At 40.7% G+C, this 21,825-nt stretch overlaps 1 protein-coding gene across 3 annotated transcripts in view; it reads right to left on the bottom strand.

Annotated features, from left to right (window-relative positions):
- Positions 1 to 1,720: 1,720 nt before the first annotated feature.
- The window catches only part of LOC137596674 (SH2 domain-containing adapter protein F-like), a 91,447-nt gene continuing 71,342 nt past the window's right edge, over positions 1,721 to 21,825 (bottom strand). For 2 of the 3 annotated variants that reach the window (XM_068317385.1, XM_068317393.1), the window contains 3 exons: positions 11,086 to 11,260; positions 10,809 to 10,928; positions 1,721 to 4,924 (listed from right to left, as the gene is read on the bottom strand). In XM_068317385.1, the coding sequence (XP_068173486.1) occupies positions 4,738 to 4,924; positions 10,809 to 10,928; positions 11,086 to 11,260 (482 nt within the window). In that variant the 3' untranslated portion in view covers positions 1,721 to 4,737. Of the gene's footprint in view, positions 4,925 to 10,808; positions 10,929 to 11,085; positions 11,261 to 18,015; positions 18,163 to 21,825 lie in introns of all 3 variants that reach the window. The other variant, XM_068317379.1, reaches the window with a different exon arrangement.

Here is a 21,825-nt window from a genome sequence, read left to right as displayed (position 1 = left end):
TGTCATTATAGGAAATATGCTAAGCCAATAGAAATCGGCAATGCCAGACCTCTTGAAATGGTGTAAAAGCCCCTCTAATCAAGCTATCACAGACAAATAGAACAATAGTCATTCTATTCTCTTGAAATCCTCTGACGTGTCTGAGGAGGAAAGGACAGAATTGTTTTAATGCCACCCCATCCACTTTTGTCTTACTGAAAGGAGGCAACCCACGTTATTAACATAAGGTCTGTTACCTGAGATTGCTTTCTGCCCCTGTGTGCTGGAGTGGAATATGAAATGAGGTTTTGATGGACACAAGACCATTTCATCCACTTGTGGGCCATTCACTCCTTTCAAGCCACGCTTTTATTCTTCCCCTCTTCTTTTTCCAGCGTTCAACAAAACCGTCTTTGATGCATTTCATCCCAGGTGCATTAACCCGCCTCTCTGGAGACAGAGCTGCAGGGGGAGAGGCAAGAATTATGCACAAACCACAAGAATGGAAACTTAAAATAGCAACTTCACTCCTTGTTTTGTTGTGGATTTGAGTGAGTCAAAGGGTAGAAAATCAACTTCCAAATCAAAAGTAATACTTAAAATTCTTGTTTGTGATCTGTGTAGAAAATTGCGTGATCTCTTTTTTTTGCTTATTTTTCCACATTTCTGATCCTTGCAAAGAAAAATATCTGAATCTGTTTTCATCCTCCTAATAATGTGCCTGCAAAGTCATGCTGGTCTTCTGACAGTTGCTTTCAAGCTTTTCCTTCAAGTCCAATTATCTTTATTTAACAGAGATATATAACAACATTCTACAACCTACACAGACAAGTGTAGCTAGATGTACAGTATGTTTCATTGTCAGAGCTGTAGAGATAAAGTCCACACTGTCTGGATGTCACTTGTTAAAAAAAAAAAAATCATTCCTCAGGTGTGTGTATTTCAAACTTTCAAAAATCAAATAACACGAAACACTAGAAGTGGTCACTTATTATTTTGAACTCCCAACCTGCGTCCTAGAGTGCCAAATATTTTAATTCTGACTCAGTATAAAACCTCTTTTTATGTCACAAAGCAATAGTTCTGACAGAAAGGCTGCAGGAAAAAGGTAATTGCTGTTACATTTACAAGTAGCTGCAACCCCACAAAAGGTGAGATAGCTTATAATGGTGTCTACGCTTTAAAAGATACAGTAAGAGTTAAAAAGAAAGATAATCAACTAAACTGCAAATATATTCTTGCAAATAGGTCATTATAAATTTTAGTTTTTAGGTGCCTTTCTCAGCACACAAGGTGTATCAGGTTTATCTGAACTTTAGTGCAGATAAAAAGAACTTTCATAAATACATGTTCTTTTAAACTTTGTCAAGAGTAAGCAAGAAATATGATTACTAGAAGAAGGGAAGTTAGAAATATAAACCTGGAATTTATAGAAAAATGCCACTGCTGTTAGAAGGAGCTTTAAAAATACAACAGGGCTGTGCAACAAAATGAATCAATAGAGGACATCAAGTGCTGGAGTACTAGCTTGATAATGGCTCCAGCTTTCTGTCCTTGACTCACACAATGGATGCTCTTCACAATTTATCGAAGGATTTCACCATGGTAACTGAAAACGGTAGCAACAAGGAAGCACGTGTTCTTCTGCTAAATAGTCCCATTTGCTTTATTCAAGGTGTGTATGTACGAAAATGAAAAAAAACAAAAAAAACTTGCGTAACATCAATCACACACAAACTGATAAACCCAATCTTTTTTATTTTGAACCTTGATGCCTCTATGTCCCCGTACAATACATTCAGTATTTACATTTGGCCATGAGGGACTGATCAGAGATATTTCATAGTAGTGCATACATACGTGGCAAGAAAATGTACACAAAGGAAACTCATACATGCCGTTCTACCACAGTAAAGTGACACACAAGATACACACAGGGCACGTCAATAGCTGATGGTCGCTTACATCAGTTCATTCTCACTCACATCCACACAAACACTGTTTCATGCATGCACAATAGTGTGCACACATGCACATTTTAAGACACTTCTGAGGGAGAAGGGATCTTTCATGATGTCATGATAGAAATATACGTATGTGAAAAGTGTCACTATCAGAAGACGTTCCCTCCGACTCCCCCTTATTCCCATTTCCCTTTTTTTCCCCCAAAGCTAATGTCTCTTTCCAGGCAGTGAGGTCATCCTACACAGGCTCCTTCCTGTAATCGAGTAATACTCATAGGCAGTAGTAACTAAAGCCTCTACTGTCAACATTTGATCTCTTTGAGAGGGAACATTTTGAACATAAAAGATATATATCACTCAAATAGTTTATTTCAATTGCATTTCTTCTCATGATATCCTCTCTCAAGGAAATACATAGGTCCACTTTGACAATATACTATTTCTTAATAAAGCTGCTCAGGTTGTCTCACATGTACAGACACCCTCATATAATTTATCGGAAAATTTACTTACTGAACTAACAAAATAAACACCTGTATAAGTCCAAACTTTCTATCTTCTCGCTCGGCTGATTATCCCTCTACGTGTGCACCGTCACATTTACTATAAACATTCAACAGAGGCACACAGATGTTTCCCCATTCAGGTACTGCAGTATATCGTTGCATAGCATGCAGCACAGATTGCCTAAATGTATATAACTTTGTGGATATGGTGGTACTGCTTACTAAATTCCTAGTGTCAGTCATTTTCAGATTTTAACAAAGCCCATATATCACGCTCATAAAATTCTCAAAATTGGTTTTGCGCTGAAGTCAACAGAATTTTTCCAACACCTAAGAATCAAATGTTTCCTCTAAGCAGTTTGATCATAGACATTTAGGCACTCCAATTAGTGTAAGTTCTTTTTGTGGAGACTTCTGGTGAATCAGATTCTTAATGTTGTAATTGGTCAGTGACATTTTATGCGGTGGGTTGAGATATTAGTGGGTCTACAACAATGAAGAAATCAAATACAGTTGGATAAGTAAGTGGGAAGAGAACTGAAAACTATTGAGACATTGGTCAGAATTATCTTCATTTGAGGGGAAAAAGGCCCTGAAAATCAGTCGCCAATTGTACCAACATGAAAAAAACCACAAGGGAATTCAGAAAGTCTGTTCACACTTATTCTCAAACTCAATTCAACTCTAATTCACACATTTGTACATCTGGTAGCGATTGGAAGATGATAGAGGAATTTAAATGAAAAGTGAAAGTATGGCAGGTTGTAGTTAAGGGCTTATCAGATTCAAGCAGGCTGCAGTGTGATTGGTCCAGGGTGGCAGGGAATATGAAATCATCTCTCCCACTAGGCTTGACAATCCCATTGGTCGGGAGACACCTTGATTTGTGTCCCACAGTCAGGCCACAGAGGCAAACGAATATTTCAGAGAATGTAAAAGAAAACTGCAAAGCACCACAGTAAGACAGGCTAGAGTAGTCCAAAAGAACATGATCACATCAGCACAGGACAAAGAGGGCGAGGGCATTGAGGGGATATCAGGAAGGGGCGACACATCAGTAATAATTACCCCAGAATAAATTACAGTCACAGAACAACCATTAGGAGGGGAAGTGAAAACTGGCCGATTTAGCAGACTGATTTGACCCATGCATTATAAGGCATCAACCTAACCTTTGTTACTGACATCACATAGTATTATATTGGAGACTATACACACATGTTGATCTGAAAAATCTGCTTGTGTTTTCATGGGGGAAAAACAAAATAAAAACAGATTCTTTAAACTAATTATACAATTTTAAGAGAACTGAGAAAGTCAAAGGGAGGGCAGGTCAATTTCTGCATTCCCATTGTACCTATTGATCTGCAGATGGGCAAATGAAATTGATTTTCTGAGGTAGACAATGCAGTTATATTTCACTCGTGATGCAAAGCCATTCTAAAATGGGATCGCAAAGCTAATGTGGTCCACTTGGAAGGGCTCTGGTCTCCAGTCTTAGCCAATTGAACCTGTGTCGGAAGGGTTGACCCATCCATCATGCTTTTCTACCTGTCCCACCACTATGGCACTTACATTGTCATTTGTGTGATACACCCACACAGTGATGGATAGCAGACAGCATGGGCTACGACAAGAAAGAGAGATCAGACTGCAATGTTCACAGGCCGGTTATTTTCTGTGCAGCTGGGGACACACTATTCATACAAGACCAGCATATTCAATATCCTGCCTGCTGTATGAGGCCCATGTGGGCAATATCTTTCAACATGACTCAAATATTGGTTACCTAAAAAAACTAATACAATTTTGAAGTCCCCTCACAAACTATTATAGTATCAACAGAGCAGAACTGAATGAGTAAAACATAGAAAATTTCATGATGTGCACTCATAGGAAAAAAGAAAAACATTTGATGAGAAAATGTACACCCCAGTGACAAATGTTACAGTGTTGTAGCTCTATTTGTGTTAAGTGCTATGGGAAACCAAGAAACAATGAAATGTTCATCAGATAGTCACTCTGCCATGTAATGAAGTGGGTGTCTGTCATAAATAAAATAAAATAATAAAGACTTCTGCAACATTGAGTCTGTTTGTATTAGATGTATGAGGCCTTAAAAACAGTTCCGTAATCTGTCGGCCGGTGAGGTGAGTCAGGATCAGCAGTTTTGAGATGCCACTGTTCATCTTCCCTTACTGGGCTCCGTCCAGAGGTCCAGAATCATGGTGCAACAGGTTGACCCCATGAGAACTGCAGGGGCTGGAACCTGCAGGTGACCCAGAGCACTATAGTGTCCTGATGGCTACTGGGTAGAGCAGGGACATGTGTTCCGCACCCTTGATGGGCAGCTTGCGACTGGAATAGAAATGGATTATCTCAGGCACGCTGTCAAAAGGGCAGCTGTTCTGACCCAGGATGTACTTGTTCTCCTTCGTTCGTGACAGCTTCATGTGCATGAAGCCCTGGCTGCTCCTGGGGATAGAAGAACACAAAAGAGAGGGACAGCAAACACGTTATTAGTTTCATAAAAATCTAAGTCAGAGAGCAATCTAAATAACATTTCTAAAAACAACAAATTCCATCTTTAAAAGCAAATGAAATGAAATTAAGCTAAATCCCTGAAGTAGAATAAGGTCAAACATACACAAAGCTTAGAGCCACGGTAATGGTTATGAACAAAATTATGTTATTCCCATGACTCTATTATGAGTCAAATAAAGAACCCTCCTGTAAACCAAACGGGAAAGATTTTGACAAGCTTTTTGGTTTTAGAGTGAGAGTCATGTCCCTAGAATGGCTACAAAGTGATTGGAAAAAACATGTGAAGCCTCTCCAGATCACGCTGCTGCATGGCTTGTTTCACGTTTACTCCCACAACAGTTGTTCCATACAGTAACTGACAGCGTTTTGAAAGCTGGATTATCTGTGATCACTTTGGAGGCGTCTAGGGAGGAGACAAAAAAGGCAGGTTGCTTAAAGAAGCAGGTTTCACATGCAGAGCATAGTGTGAGGCTAATTAACCCCAGGATAATCACTTAAGCTACAGCAATAAATGCACAGAAAACTAAAGCTCCCTGCATGCTCCAGGAGCCTTCGATCAATGCATTTTACAGCTTGCTAGTAATGTTGAGCATTAACATAGAAAATGACCGCTTCTGGAGTGAGGTGATGCAACAGTAGCTTTAACAAGGAGCTGATACAAAAACTAACGGTCCCTACAGTGGACTATAAACATAACGTTTTCATAATTTGTCTTCATGAAGATTCATTAGCATAATAGTTTTTACAAAGAGCAGTAATTGCTTCCATGAAGTTATGATTGCCATGGGCCAAAACAGCATGTAGTGACTTACATCAAGTGGACATTAGTCGTCATAATAATGTGAACCCTTTCTTTGCAGCTCACTAAACTCCCGTTTTTTCCCCCCATTCTATTCATGTTGTTATATTTTACATCATCTAACACTTAACCCTATTAAGGAAAATGGTAAGTGGAATAATAGTGAATAGACAGGTTTCAATAACTACTCAGAGAATCAAGAAGAAAAAGTTCAAGGAGGATCTTTTCTCACAATCTCTGACACTGACAAATAGTGCAATAAAATAAATACATTAATCCCATGACAGCTTAGACATCGTAATGTGACTGCTTGTAGATGAAAACTGAATCTTAGAATTATAATTCATATAGGTATCATTATTAAATTAATAGTTTTCAAGAAAGTCTGTATTTTAATGAGGAAATGTTCATGATCTAAAAATAATTGGGACTAATTCAAGAACATTACTTAGGTCTAGATCAAACGCTCATGAACCATAGACTTTATGGCGATGTCACTGTTTAATTTTGGTCCGAGTTTTGTCTGGAATTATCCATGAAGTTGTTCCTTGGATCATACCCTATGAGTAGAAATTCATTGAAAATCAGTGGTGTGCTTGTGGACAAGCAAAAAAACACAATACTGTTGACAATGCAGTATATGAGGCCATTGGAAAGGAATAATAATAAGGCACACATATGTGGTACACATTTATATTTGTTGAGGAAGGACGGTCAAGAGTGTTTGAGGTCTACAACGTTCATCGCATGCCTGTTTCCTGATTACTTCAAGTGTAATCACGAAATAGGCATGTTTAACAACAACATGGGGCATGTTTAACAAAAATACATACAGTGTTATCTAGATTAATGAATATATATTCCCAGTGAAAAAATACGAACACTCTGGGGACGTACTCATTATCTCTGATGAACAGGCTCAGGCTCAGGCTTCAGTGACTTGAAACATGGAGCAGGTCCATTTGTTACTTATCTTATAATTGCATGTGTAAAGCCTGCAGATGTGTGCGCTCCCTGATGACAGAATATCTCCAGGCATAGAGATAACACTAAAGCAGAGAAAAAGCTAAAAATGTACAGGGTTCAACATGAGGACACCCATGTACAATATGCATAGATTCAAACTGATGAATGGTGAATCTTCAGGCTTGATTTATACCAATCTTTTTTAATGTTTCTGTAATTATTACTGTTATTTATTACTACTAGAAAATAAGATAAACAAACACAGATGTGTGGCAGGTGACAGAGACCATGTCAAACTGAAATGCTAATAAATAATTTAATAGATAAGCTGTGGTGCATCTATAAAGAAAAAAAAAAGTCATAGGCATGCCAAGCTATAAAAGTCAAGTCAACACAGCTACCCGACGTCTTCATTACCATGCCTCTGGCCTTGATATTTGAGCCTGTTATTAAAAGTTTCATCATGATTTCAGGACAGCAGGACAACTTTCCCTGGGCGCAGGTCTCTAGAATTCTACCATTCTGCACAAAAAGGGCCAGGAGAGCTGACTTTAAGAAAAGAAATCTCTCTGCAACATGTATTTAATGAATCTTCACATGGAGCTGGGAGCCAGGTGTTACACAGAGCCACACTTAAAAGGGCAAACACATCAATAGCATTTTTTTAAAAAAAATTCTCAACTGATTTTCCAATTGGCGTTCAGGGCTTCTTATTGCTTTACAGTCCGTAAGAGACTGAACCCAGGACAACATGGCAATAGATGAAAATGAATATGCAGATATTTTTGATGAGACAGGTCATTTTGGTGCGATCATATCACTGTTTGAGGTCTTCTATTGTCTAATCGGGATTAATCTCACTGGGGAGGTCTCCTGTCCTCTTTATTAAGGTTTATGACTTTGATTGGAGCCCAGAGCAGGAAGAGCCTGACAGCAATCACAGCTTATCTGCACTTTTTACATATTGGATCGCCCCATGAACGCTCTCAGCATTATAAAATCTATGGCAGCAGAGATGGCAAAGTCATCTGCACAAAGATAATAATCCTTGGCTGGAGGAATGACCTTCTGATGCTTTATGGGGCATCAGATTGTGTTAGTGCCTATTATTTCATATGAGTGAATGAGTTCAGTTGTCATACAACAATCCATTCAGCAAAGTTCAGGCAGGCTAAGAGTTTGAAGAAACTGAATACGTCATCAATTTTCAGTCTCTTTGACAGAGCTTCAGCTAGAATATGAGTTTCAGGCTGTATGAACGCTTTAGGTTACATACGCTCCAAAAGTCTTCTTTTTTTTTTTTTTTGTCGAAACAAGAATATACAAGGACACAGATGAAAGAAGAAAAAAACTTTTATGTTCAAAAGTGCTTAAAAATGTGAAAATAATAAAAACTTATGGAAGCAACTTCGTGACACAGGCCTTTCACCTGCTGTTTTAGGTTAAGTTTTATAGTTATTTTCTATCCTCTGTAGAAACGAGCAAGGGTAACTCCACATGTTCCCTTATTATCAAGACATGAGGTCAACTGGCAAGACTGTTTGGTTGCTTTCTTTTTTGGTTATCTATTTAGCTTTTGGCATTCGGGCATCGAAGCAGATTTCTCGTTGGTTAGATTTATTTTCTTTCACTGACAACTGCTTTGCTTAGCCAGAGGAAGCATGCAGTGGTCAGTGAGATATATGATGGAGCTGTACGTTGAAAGACTTTGATTTGTTTTGGAAACTGGAAATGATTTTTCTCTGCAGAGAGAAAAAAGAGGAAGAAAGAAAGGAAGGGATGAGAGACAGGTGAACATAAAACGGGGGGGGGGGGTTTACATGGGCCAAACATGCTGGAAATGTTTTTGGTCAGGCCATCAAGCTCTGAGGCTGGAGGGCTGTGCAATTCGGTTATAAATAATGCAATACACGCACATGCCACCTCATGGCCTTATACATTTTGCAGCAACCTAAGACATGGAGGGTCTTCACCTCAGGTTTCCACTCATGTTCAGTGGCAGCAGGGGACACGGGTTTGGGGTGAGTGGACCGATCTCAAGTTAACCCTGTCTCCACTGGGGTTGAACCTGTCGTTTCTGAGAGTCAGCCAGCTGACTGATCCCTCAGCTTCATCTGATTGATGCCAAAGGCACAACATCCAGCAGTCTGTGACAGGAGCCAACGACCACAGATGAATATGCCACAATCTACACACACACACACACACCCACACCCACACCCACACACACACACACACACTAAACATGTCATCAGCTCTGATAAGTGGAGCCCATTAATCAGGTGGATAGCTACATGATGTGATTAGCAGAGACGCATGATTGTTAACCAGAAGGTTAAAACATTTTTCCTCAGAGCAGTGGATTGAATTTATAGAGCGATAGTTTAGTCTATCAAGAACTCAGATCACTTTACAGTACATGCGTACAAGGTAGTATCCAAAGCAAAGCTACAGCAGAGCAGAGGCCTTAGAGTGCAACAGTGATTCAGTATCTTGTCAAAAAACACTCTAGCAGGTAGTTTTTGGATCCAATATCCCATGTTTTTTTTGTTTTTTTTCTGAATGTGCGTTTAGAAGTGTGAGTGGTGGCTTGAGCTGTTAAAAGCTTCTAGTGTTTGGTCACTAGAGAAAAACAGCATAAATACAAGTCACTTTTTGGAGCTTTCTGGTATTCCTCTGACAAAATGTTATACATTCAACTAATTTAGCAAATATAATTTTGGATGGATTAAATCTCATGCACTAAGCAATGCCCATTTTCATTTACATTTATACTATTTGACTTACAAGTTTTAGAGCGGATGAAACAGTCACGCTTTTTATCAAACACACAAATGCTGAAAATGCACACTCGAATAAACAAGCACCCCCATGAATGAAAGCACACACACACACACACACACACACACACACACACACACACACACACACACACACACACACACACACACACACACACACACACTTTGGGCTGGACATTAAACCAACCCCACTATAAGAAGCACATTCCCATCAGAAGAATGGGAAGCGATTGCAAAACCACTATGAAATGTCAGATGACACTAAACCAATCAGAGTGGCTCTTCAGAATCCCCTGCTGGGCATCAAGAAGATCAGAGGGCACTGATGAAGGGTTCTGTTAAACTGAGGTGGGGGCACATCAGCACATCAACTGCTAATGGTGTCAAGAGGGTCACCAGGAGGAAGCGAAGGACAAAGTAAGGGCAGAATGTTGGCAGGACACCGAGGTCTGAAAGGTGAAAATTGTTACCATAATAAAAACAGAATCAGCGGAGTACTGGGGCACGGACGTACATGAACCTTCATGGACATGGCATTGTGTGTGTATTTCAATCCCTGTGTATGTGTGTGTGTGTGTGTGTGGTGTGTGTGTGTGTGTGTGTGTGTGTGTGTGTGTGTGCGCGTGTGTGAAAGCAACCTCTAAAAATCTAAAGTGAGTTTAAACTACAGAAATCTAATAAACTACAGTATACAGTATATTCAGCATCCATAAGTACAACCAGATTTGCAAACGTGCAAAAACAACCCTACGTTTATGTTAAAAACTGCAAGTACATCGAGATCTGCAGATGGTTGGAAAAATATTTGAACATGCACATCTAATAGAACTATAAATGTGTGCACAAAAGTGTAAAGACCTGAAATGATAATAATGCCTGCAACGGATTTTGAAAGAATGTTCCTCCTAGCTATGGAAGTAAATACGAGTCATTAGTTAAAAATGCAAACAGGCGTCTCACATAGGCCTGAGGTACACCGATTATCTCCATATATGTAAATCACTGTGCACTCTTTTCTACAAGAGAGCAGCAAAAGTTGTTTGCAGACAGTCTGAGAAGTCCAGCTGAGTTCCACCTTTCAATGTATCTGTATTATAGACCCTTAGAATCTCAAAATAACTAATTAATCTGACAGTCTAAAAGTCAGATTAAGTAGTTTAACACTTGTCAAACATGTTGCAATCTTTAAAACTACACAACTCTTGATAATTATACTGTAAAAATTACAAAAAGACAGCACTGCCCTTACTTGAGTGAGAGGGAATAGTCGTTCTTGCTGGTTTCACTGTTCCTCACCAGGTAGCTGGCCTCCTTACACAACCGGAGCAGAGACTCTGCATCCGTCCGGCTGATTGCTCCATGGTACCAGCTACAGCAAACAATGGGAAATAAAGATGAGGAGGAAGAGACACAAAGAATAGTACAACAGTATGACGAAGGGAATTAAACAGAAAAGGTCAAATCTGCTGGTGAACACTGCTAAATGAACAAAAGAAGTTGTGATAAAGCTGAAAGATCCAACTTACAACTGGTTTTCCAGGGGCATGGTGGGGTCAATGCGCTCCCCTAGAGAGGAACTGCAGTTGTCCAATGAAGCCATTTTGGTGTTAACCAGACAGCCGCTGGAGTGTCGCTGCAATGGGCGGGTTTTCCCGTCTTTTGTAGGCGACATTCGAGACTTCTCCACACCATCAAACTGGACTGTGTTGAAAGTAAGTAGTCAACAGCTGAAACACTTTATTCTGGAATATGATTTGTCATTTTAAAACACTGACATCAGAGGATAAGGTCACTTCGTAGTAGAATGCTTAAAAGGAATTAAATATTTGAGGGTTTAACTGCCATTAAATGTTTCAGCTAAACTGGAACAGAGCAATGAGGCATGAGAGGACAGAAATCTAGGATAGTAAAGTATCACTTAGTGTAACTCATCCAAATGAAGGACATGTACACACAAATCTATCATTCCACACTGTCGATGCAGTCCAGGGGACGAAAACACACGCATTAAACATTCAAACAAGCACACCTGAGTGACATTTAAAAAAGAAAAATCTGCTCTCTTGTATGAACACACACAAATCCTAAACACAAGCACTGCATGTTAAACATTAAACTTGCCTTCCATAGTCTACTGTGGACATATTGAAGTTGTCTTGGCAACTTCAAATGGAAATATTTGATGGTGTGTGTGTGTGTGTGTGTGTGTGTGTGTATTGTAGGTGACCTGTGCTTGTGACATTCCCAGCCAATCAGCCCAGAGAAAAATATAATCAGAAGAGTAGATAATCTCCCCAAGGGCAAATGAAGAGGTCAGACAGGTTTGAAAGCCAAAAGAATAAAAACATTTGATGGTGAACAACAGAGTGGTGAAGTTATCTATGTTTGTGGTCAAGTGTGTTTTTACAGTCTAAAATTGATGTCACAGCACACTTAATTTTGGAGAAACCAATTTAGAACCAATGTTATGCTTCTCAAGCCGTAGCAGCGGCATCTTCTGAGGTTCAATCTCCATTACCATGACCTGGATGAGTGACAGTCTATACAGCACAGAACAAAAACACCTACATGACAAACAAGAGCTGGAGATAGTTGGCTGTTTAAAGGTTTTAGATGAACACTTCACTGCCAAAGCCTTTAATGAAAGGAGTTAATGTAGAATGAAGCTAAAAGCTCTGGCTTTAAAGTAACAGCCAGTGTTGCAGTGTTTAATTAATCAGACTAAACATGGCAATCACTGTACAAACAGACACTGTGATCTTCACAGCATGTCAGCGGAGATGGATCTACATCTGTCTGGTCTCTGCATTCCAGTCTGAGAGTCAGATTACACTTTACGCTTTACAAGCTTGCCAAGTGTCCACCAGACTGAGTGGAAGAGCTGACAGCATCAATCAATCAATTTAGGAAACATGAGACAACACCATGTTGACAAATCTCATTGAACTTGTGGACACCTCTAAGTGGGGCTAAATGGGACAACAGATGTTCTCACGGAGATACCGTAAATGTGACATTTACTGTAATTTTTTTGTAACATTATTGCTGACATACTGCCGCCCACATGCACCTCGAGCTGAACAGTTCTCACATTCATCCAGAGACTAAACTCCTCTTTGTTCTACATGGTGAGATCTTCTTATCGGCGCTGAATATTAACACAAGCCCTTTATTTGATTTCAATTTCATGTTTTTTTTTTCCAATGGCAATAATAAATGGAAGAAATATTTCACTTGGTTTTCAGATTCACTCAAGAAAAAGAAGTTATTATTTCCTTGTCAAACAGCCACAGCAGCTAAATACTGTTTACACAGAGTCATAATTGAGATGTCATATACTGTATGACAATATAAAAGTCCAGGGGTTGTAATTGTCAGCATCATTCATCTTTAGTTGCTTTTAAAGTACAGAAGAAAAGTTGGGACAAATCTTACGAAGATTATGTCCAAACATCTGATTGTTAGTAAATATTTTGTGATCATTTGGATGCAATATTCCTATAATAGACTATTTCTATGACACAATCTGTGACAATTTGTCCTGGCTGAGGGCAAGGACATTGAGACAGTGATGGTGTTAAAATTCCAACCAGTAGGGGCTCCCCTTCACCTCCAGTCTAATCCAGGTTGAACTTGTCGCCTTGGGTGAGCATGGATCTCTCTAAACATAAACTTCTGAAAATGATTATTAGAAATGACAACCACCTTCATTTCCTCAGCCTGTGCAGTTTGTCTGCACAAACTGCACACAAACTGTTGAACTATATTTTGGTCTTAATATAATAACCAAATTGTACCACTGCATGACAGCTGGGTAAATTGCAGCTCTAACCTCAGACTGGTGGAAGCATACAAGCTAAAGCTTCACACCCTCAGGGGAGGATGAATATCATGATCAAAATACAGTCAAATGATGTCCTTGTGTAAAATTAAAGTCCACCTTATACACATACTTTTTCAACCCATTTGAACCACATAGTGAATGCTGGGAAGACATGGCAGGTGAGATGAACATATCGTATATGTGTAAGGGTTAAAAAAAATGGCGTTTCCATGGAAACTGACCGAGGGGACAGGGAGATGCACATTTGCTCCACTCATTCCTGTCAACACTGACAGATCACAACATGAAAATGCCGCCAATTGCTCTCTCCCTGTGTCTGTTTTTGCTTTTCCTCTTTACATACATCCGGCCCTTCCACTTTTTGTTTTCACCCTCTGACCTTTCTTTTCTGATCACTCCATGTGGCGACCTCCATTCCTTCCTTAGTGTTTGGTTTTTTTTCTTTCATTGTGTATTTGAAAGACAGTATAAATGGATTGTGGAGGAATGTCTGCTCAACCATCGGTTAAAACAGAGTAGCAACAGCTCTGATTTGTTAAATCCACTGTTTCTGATGCTCCTAAAGCAAGGCCATCAGTCATTATCTGTCTCTCTACAACAGAATAGGTTCATGCTCACCTATTTAAATAGTACATTGTCTGTTGACATTAAAGTGTACAGTTCACTTCAATCATTGCATGATTTTCTGTCCACCTGGTGATCTTGATGCATTTGCCTGACAAAGGTATCTGCCGGTGTGGCGAGGATGAATGTTGCCATCTAGGTTTTTCTCCACATCCCACTCAGACATTTGCCTGACTCAGCTCTTTACATTTACTCTACTCTCCCAGTGCCCACACCATTTCCTACTCTTTCACAGATTCAGCACAATCAGTGCTTCGTTTGACCTTGATTAAACTATTTCCCCTCCACCTCCTACAAAGATTTGAGAGGCTATTTTAAGTTGAACTCAATCCATCAACCTTTCCTGTCAGACCTAAGACTTTTTCACAAGAAGACCTCGTAACTCTATACGGAGAGTATTACTGTGAAGAGACAGACTCCACACTAGACAAATGGTAAAATTTCATTTGCTGATGATTGAGTGGACCAATGTCTGCTTCGATTACCCATCAATTCACACAAGAGTAGCTTTGAACTTTTGTCAAGTATTTAACGGCTGGACAATGGAAGTGAGCCAAACTCATACCACTTTAAGTCCCTGATCACATAGTCAGAGACATGGTCGACAGTAGATTGGCAGGAGGATTGGCCCAGAGGAGAAAAAAAAAAAACCTCTGGGAGGCAGCTTAAGAGAGTCTAGAGGACAAACACACACAAAAACAGATGTGTTTACACATGCGCACAAAGACGCAGACATAAACGTGCAGGGGCATCCGTGTGTGTTATCACTGCTGTTGTTGTAAAGCACAGCAAATGGAATCTGCGTATCAGATTGAACTGTCAGTTACATGTTGACTGATGGCTTAAAGACATGCCCCCTCTCTCTCTCGCTAACACACACACACACACACACACACACACACACACACACACACACACACACACACACACAGGACATTGATGATGGAGAGTGTGTAAGCGAGGGGGGTGATTGCACAGGACACATAGAGACACAGAGGTTAAAATAACATCTCTATGATTAAACAAGGATTAATCCTCAAGTGGGACGTATCTCACCATAGGTCAAATTAATTCTATGAGAATAAGACCACTAAAAACAAAGAAAACAATAAAAAAAGTTACAATATGTTAACATTACTTTGAACATAATGCATGGTCACAATAAAATACATCACTGACTCAACCTACTCTCTATGTTCCTCTCTGTGGATCTAATGGCATTAGAATCAAATTCGATGAGTCTGAAGGTGAAATAATGTTATTAATCATTGTACTATGAGAATGAAAATGAAAGTTTACAGCTAGATCATGTGAAATGATTAATGTCTACATTCCTCAAAAAAAATCACTGCACCTGGCATTAGTTGATTGAAAAATGAGATTTCTGTTAATATTGATGAATATTAATGAACATTAGACCTAATTCTTATTCGTTAGGTGAGTTTTAAGATTTCTTTTTAGAGACTCAATTTTGTAGGAATACACTGGTTTTGTTATATGTAAATCAGAAATCTAAAAATGTAATTAGGGTTTCCAAAACAAAGGAATGAGTGACCAAATTGTCAGCTGGGGAATCTATGAAAAATTATATCTGGAAATCTTTTAATTACTTTGGTTTTCTTCTCATTCTTAGACAAAAGAGAGGGTAAAGTTAATGCATCATGTGAATAATTGATTCATGTGTGCAAAACAAAGGCAAGAAGCCCTTCATTATAGTAAGACAAAAGCCCTCCATTTATATGTAGATGTTACATCTACCATGTTAGGCTGCATTTAAAGTTTGATAATAGCTTGGATGATAAAACAAATTTCCACAACTACAGTAAACACTGTAATGCTTTTTCCTCCTAGTCTGCATTTGAACAAAGTACAAAAGCCTCATTATACAGTATATACTTTGCTCTTTACTCTGGCTGAGCCAAACTGGAGAGTGAAAGCCATGCTGTGTATGTACAAATGACTAATGTTTTGGTTTGTGACTAAGGTTCTGCCTTTACCCTGAGGTCAAGAGAGTGCAATGGAAATGTGTTCACAGGGGTTATAGAGGACATCACTCCCCATGTCTGCCACATTGACCTTTGACCCCAGAGAAGCAGAGAGGGGCCACACTGGCTCAGACAGAGAGAGGATCACTTTACATCTGGACGCCAATCTTAAACCAACTCATATCAGAAAGGAAACCAGAACCTTTCCCATGGATTTATGGACATAAATCAAGTCCGTGCCCTGTCCTCGTCTTCAGCATGCAGTGGTGTCTTCTTACATGTGTTCACGCTGTATCTTCCCACTCTGCTGGGGGAAATCCCATTCCTGGCATTAGTTCTGCCACACATCTTTCACTCGGATAATTACAGAAGGAAGAGTGTAAGTCTGTGAAGGGGGTTCAAAAATCAACTAACCACTCTTGTTTGAGAGTAGATGTATTACTGATATATACAGCTAAACCTCAGCTGAAGACTCAAGTCAAGAACTGAAATTGCTTCAAATTACATTTTGATTTTCCAATTCATGTAAGCCACTTTGTTGGGAGCAGCATGCTGGAGGGACATCTGGAATGGTTATGAGTATGTTGACAAGAGGAAATGAGGGTCACAGCGCAAAAGCAATTATGCATGCAGAAGGCAGTTCAGTACAATTAAAACTAATGAGCCTTCAGCCCTAAAATCCCAACATTAATTAGTGATTTTCTGCTAAAAATAATCCAAATGGGAATGTATTGTCCTTCCTTAGCTAATATCTGCATTGATAATAGACAGCTTATAAAAGATAGAAAGTCCTTTACCAATTTTTGTCTATCAGTTAAGTGTAAGTAGATATTTATAGAGTGCTAATTATTATGGACTTAAATTGGTCAACTGTGCTGTAAGCTAACTATAATGACTATGCCTTTGGCGTAGGGAGATTGTAAAATGTACTGAGGCAGTGTTGCAGGAAAATGCAAGGCCAATGCGTGAACTTTGAAGGTGTAGAGAAAAGGAAGATAAAGTAGAGAAAATTATGTAGTATGGAGGCTAGTAAGAGTCATTTTTGATAGGTGCTACTTATGATGTCATCTCATCTAACTGGAACCAAATCAGTTGTTAGGTGAGGATGCAGGCATGTCCATTGTGTCCTAATGTAGGTTTCTTTTGCCATATACTGTCAGGGCGCAAAATCAGTCTCTCATGGGAGGTAGACCTGGCATCACAACCAGATACTGAAAAGTTTCACAGCTGTAGTTGAAAATAATTCATTAGCTGCTAACAAAGATACTACACAAATTGTTGGGGGACAAAACTAGACTTCTTGGAGACAGGCACAGACCTGGACTTCTATGTGTGGGAGGAGCCTAGGAAATTAAAGCCGGACTGAGACCTGTGGAGGTAGACTGTTGTGGTTTTGTGGCAAAATCTGTTATTGCACTACATTCTGAGTTGGCTATTTATGCACAGTGCTTGAAGCATGAGGTTAGGAACATGTTCCTGGCAGGAGAACAAGCTAGTGAATGGCTTTGCTTTAGGAGGAAACATGTTACCTGGAGCATTGCTAGTTATGGAGACGGTGTTTGACTTGATGTGGTTAGGTCATGGTTTACCTCACATCAACAGGGAGAACCATGCTTATGATAACGAAATGATGTGTGATTAGCTATTAAGGTCATGGTTCAGCACATTAATGGGGTGGATTGCGCCTAAATCTGGTAATTTAATGCATTAATTGTTGTAGCTTGGTGGCAACATGAAATGGGAAGGGGGTGATTCCAGGACTGTGGTTGTCACTGTTGAGCCTTCCTGAGTTGTCGTGGACCTAACTTAACTAAACATCAATAAAAGAAGATGCCTACGTGATAACCCCAACAACATCTATCTGATGACATCTATCTGATGTCGTTGTGGTTATATGTCTGAAATAAGACAGATAACCACATTATAGGAAGTGAATGAAGGATGGATGAAGACAGACAATGAAGGGGAAGGAGGGCACTGGACAAGGGAACACCAACACCCACCATGGTTGTGCTGGTCACAACTCGTCTGTCCTGATGAGGGCTTAGCTGTCTGGGAAGGAGACTCCAGCTCCTCAACCACAGGAGGGCTGGTGTTGAGCTGCCCGACAGGAGGGGGCCATGGAAGGTCCTTGATGACTTTAATCTCAACTGCAAGTGTCTCCCAAATCACCAGAGGAGAGAAGGTGGGTAGTAAAGGACAGCAATGAGAAGTACAAATGGATAACCACAAAGGGAGTGATGAAGGGTAAGTAATGACAGAAAGCAGAGGGAAAAAAAGAGATAATGAAGAAAGTGTAAGTAAAAAGTAGCCAACAGCAGAAGATGCCAAAATTATGGTAAAGAGCTGCTTTATCTTGTGACCCAAGGATCAGCAGTAGCTGTGGACCAGAAAAAGGAGAGGAATCAAGCAAAACTGGAAAAGAGTTGAGGTTAGTTTTCCAGAAAGAAGGGTTGAGTTCAAATGTCATGCTCAAGAAAGTTCTACTTTAATTAGGAATTAAAAAATTAGTAAACTGGATACCAGCTGTAGAAATAAATTCTAAGTTTCAACCCTTTCTGAAAAGTCACGCCCTCTGGTCTCACAATTCAGACTACAACTCAGACTAAGTAGTAGACTTAAGTAATACACATTTAATGACAAACTTTAGAAAAGCTGTGCCTTGGCAGTGAAGACAATAACATATAAAGTTGCATTGATCTCAGCTACAGATCATTAACATGCACTTAGTCGTTATTGCTACAATAAGCTTGAGAAAACAATATTTGGCCTTGGTATTAAGACAAACACAATACAGAGAATATCATTAATTTTAATGAATGTCCCTCAGGGTAATCCAATCTGGTTGGAGACACACCCTGAGGTTTGCCCATTAAAAAATGCATGCCCACACTTGCAAATGATGATCTGTCACTGAGGGACACTTTTTAAATAGCTGAGAGAATTGGATGTGGTGAAGAGAGAATTGCTTTTGGATTTTAAGCAAAGTTAATGCAGATTACAATAGAAAAGAAAAGCAGTTTATCAGTAGATGCTGCATGTTCATACAGAGGCTCACAATATTATGTATTATTCTCTAATGACCACGTTAGATGACACTAAGTAGAGGAAATTAAAATAAGTGTGCTATGGATTTGATAGAAACTTATTGTAGATAATCCACTTAATCATAAGCGGCGAAATTAAGTATTGTTTAAATTTTACCTTCTTTACATTTCCACAACATTACATTAAATCACATTCTGATAAGATCCAGCCATCCATCCATCCACCCATCTTCCACCGCTACTCGGAACAAGTCCGACTTACTGCCGAGAACCCGAACGCAACTCTCACTTTGGCGTACAGGGATTGGATGGCCCTGAGGAGAGGCCCCCTCTCCCCATACTCCCGCAGTACCTCCCACAGTATATCCCTGGGGACCCGATCATACGCCTTCTCCTAGTCTACAAAACACATATAGACTTGATGGGCATACTCCCAAGCCCCCTTTAGGATCACTGCGAGAGTAAAGAGCTGGTCCGTTGTTCCACGACCAGGACGGAACCCACATTGTTCCTCCTCAATCTGAGGTTCGACAATCGGCCGGACCCTCCTTTCCAGCACCTTGGAGTACACTTTCCCAGGGAGGCTGAGGAGTGTGATGCTCCTCTAGTTTTCACACACCCTCTGGTCCCCCTTTTTAAAAAGAGGAACCACCACCCCAGTCTGCCACTCTTTGGGCACTGTCCCAGACTTCCACGCAATGTTAAAGAGGCGTGTCATCCATGACAGCCCCTCGACACCCAGAGCCTTCAGCATTTCCGGGCGAATCTCACCAACACCCGGGGCTTTGCTACCGTGAAGCTGTTTAACTACCTCAGTGACTTCGCCCCAAGAGATTGACTCGAATTCCCCATCATCCTCCAGCTCTACCTCTGCAACAGAGGATGGGTCAGTTGGGGTAGTTGGATTCAGGAGTTCCTCAAAGTGTTCCTTCAACCGACTGACAACCTCCTTAGTCGAGGTCAACAGTGTCCCATCCTTGCCGTATACAGCTTGGATGTTCCCCCTTTTCCCCCTCCTGAGGTGTTGGACAGTCCTCCAGAACAACTTTGGTGCCTTCCGATAGTCCTTCTCCATGGCCTCTCCGAACTCCTCCCACACCCTCTGTTTTGCCTCCATCAGAGCCAAGGCTGCAGTCCTTTTAGTCCGTTGATACCCTGCAACTGCTTCAGGAGTCCAACGGACCCAACTCACCAACAGGTGGTGATCAGTTGACAGCCTTGCCCCTCTCTTCACCCGAGTGTCCAAAACACACGGTCAAAGGTCAGATGATACGATCACAAGATCAATCATTGACCTACGATCCAGGGTGCTCTGGTACCAGGTACTCTTATGAGCATCCTTGTGTTAGAAAATGGTGTTAGTAATGAACAATCCGTGACTAGCACAGAAGTCCAACAACATAACAACGCTCGGGTTCAGATCAGGGAGGCCAGTCCTCCCAATCACACCCCTCAAAGTGTCTCCATCATTGCCGACGTGTGCATTGAAGTCCCCCAGGAGAACAATGGACTCCCCTGCAGGGATCCCGTCAAGGATCCCATTTAGGGACCCCAAGAGGGCCGAATACTCTGAACTGATATTTGGTGCGTATGCACAAATAACAGTCAGTTTTCCCTCACACAGCCTTAGGCGTAGGGAGGCAACCCTCTCATCCACCGGGGTAAACTTCAACACAGCGGCGCTCAGCCGGGGGCCTGTGAGTATGCCCACACCCACCCTGCGCCTCATGCCTCCGGATTAACGGAGACGCAACTCCGGATTAAAACAAGGTCCAACCCCTATCCAGGAGTTTGGATCCAGAACAGAGGCTATGCGTGGAGGTAAGCCCCACCAGATCCAACTGGTAACACTCCATCTCCAACACAAGCTCCGGCTCCTTCCCCGCCAGTGAAGTGACATTCCACGTTCCAAAAACCAGCTTTTGCCGCCCATGTCTGGTCCATCGTGACCCCCCTGTCGTCACTGCCACTCATATGGCAGCGCACCAGACCCCATCGGTCTACCCTGCGGGTGGTGGGTCCACAGGGGTTGATAATAAGATGAAACCATTAATGGTACCCTGAGAACATCAGTTTCATTGCTATACTGCCCATCATCTGTCACATCAATCATGGAAGGCTGATGATGTCCTAATGTGCTTCAGACAAAATTGGGAAATTTGATTTTGAGAATAGCTGGTGAATTAACTTATGGAAATGCACCAGCAAATAGGGAGGCATCTGCACCAGATGCCGCACCAGATGTCTCTTGGATGAGAGACGAAACATTTTCAAGAACTTTCTTAACATCCAGTGGATCGACTCCATCTTTTGGATAACCATAACCTGGATGACTGAGAACCTACACAGACATCAGCATTTTAATTATTTAAATAAACATTTACTGTAGATACTATTTCAGCTACCTATAATGAGAGAAATGCAGGCACTTTCAATTGCCTGTCACTTTCTTGTATTGCCAGTAAACATATTTTTCGCTGGGAGGATGGTCATTATGAACTTCATGTCTTTCACCTTGCACAGAGCTGCAACAGTGGTGGTAAAGGACAAGTTAATGACAAGCAATATCTGCAGGACAGCTGATAGAGAAAACTATAGAGTGTTCAATCCAACAAGCTATTAAATAGCTAGGCCCCTAGTATCAGGGGGGCTAATCTATAGAAAACCGGATGGAAGGAGGAGCTGCTTGCTGTTTATTGTGATGGAAGCGGTCTAAGCTGGTGGACTGGTGGTGGTGGAGGGTGGGGAATGGAGACAGGGCAGCAG

The sequence above is a fragment of the Antennarius striatus genome, chromosome 1 (assembly GCF_040054535.1).
Source record: "Antennarius striatus isolate MH-2024 chromosome 1, ASM4005453v1, whole genome shotgun sequence".
Taxonomy (NCBI): Eukaryota; Metazoa; Chordata; class Actinopteri; order Lophiiformes; family Antennariidae; genus Antennarius; species Antennarius striatus.
This window is presented reverse-complemented; position numbering and strand designations above follow the sequence as displayed.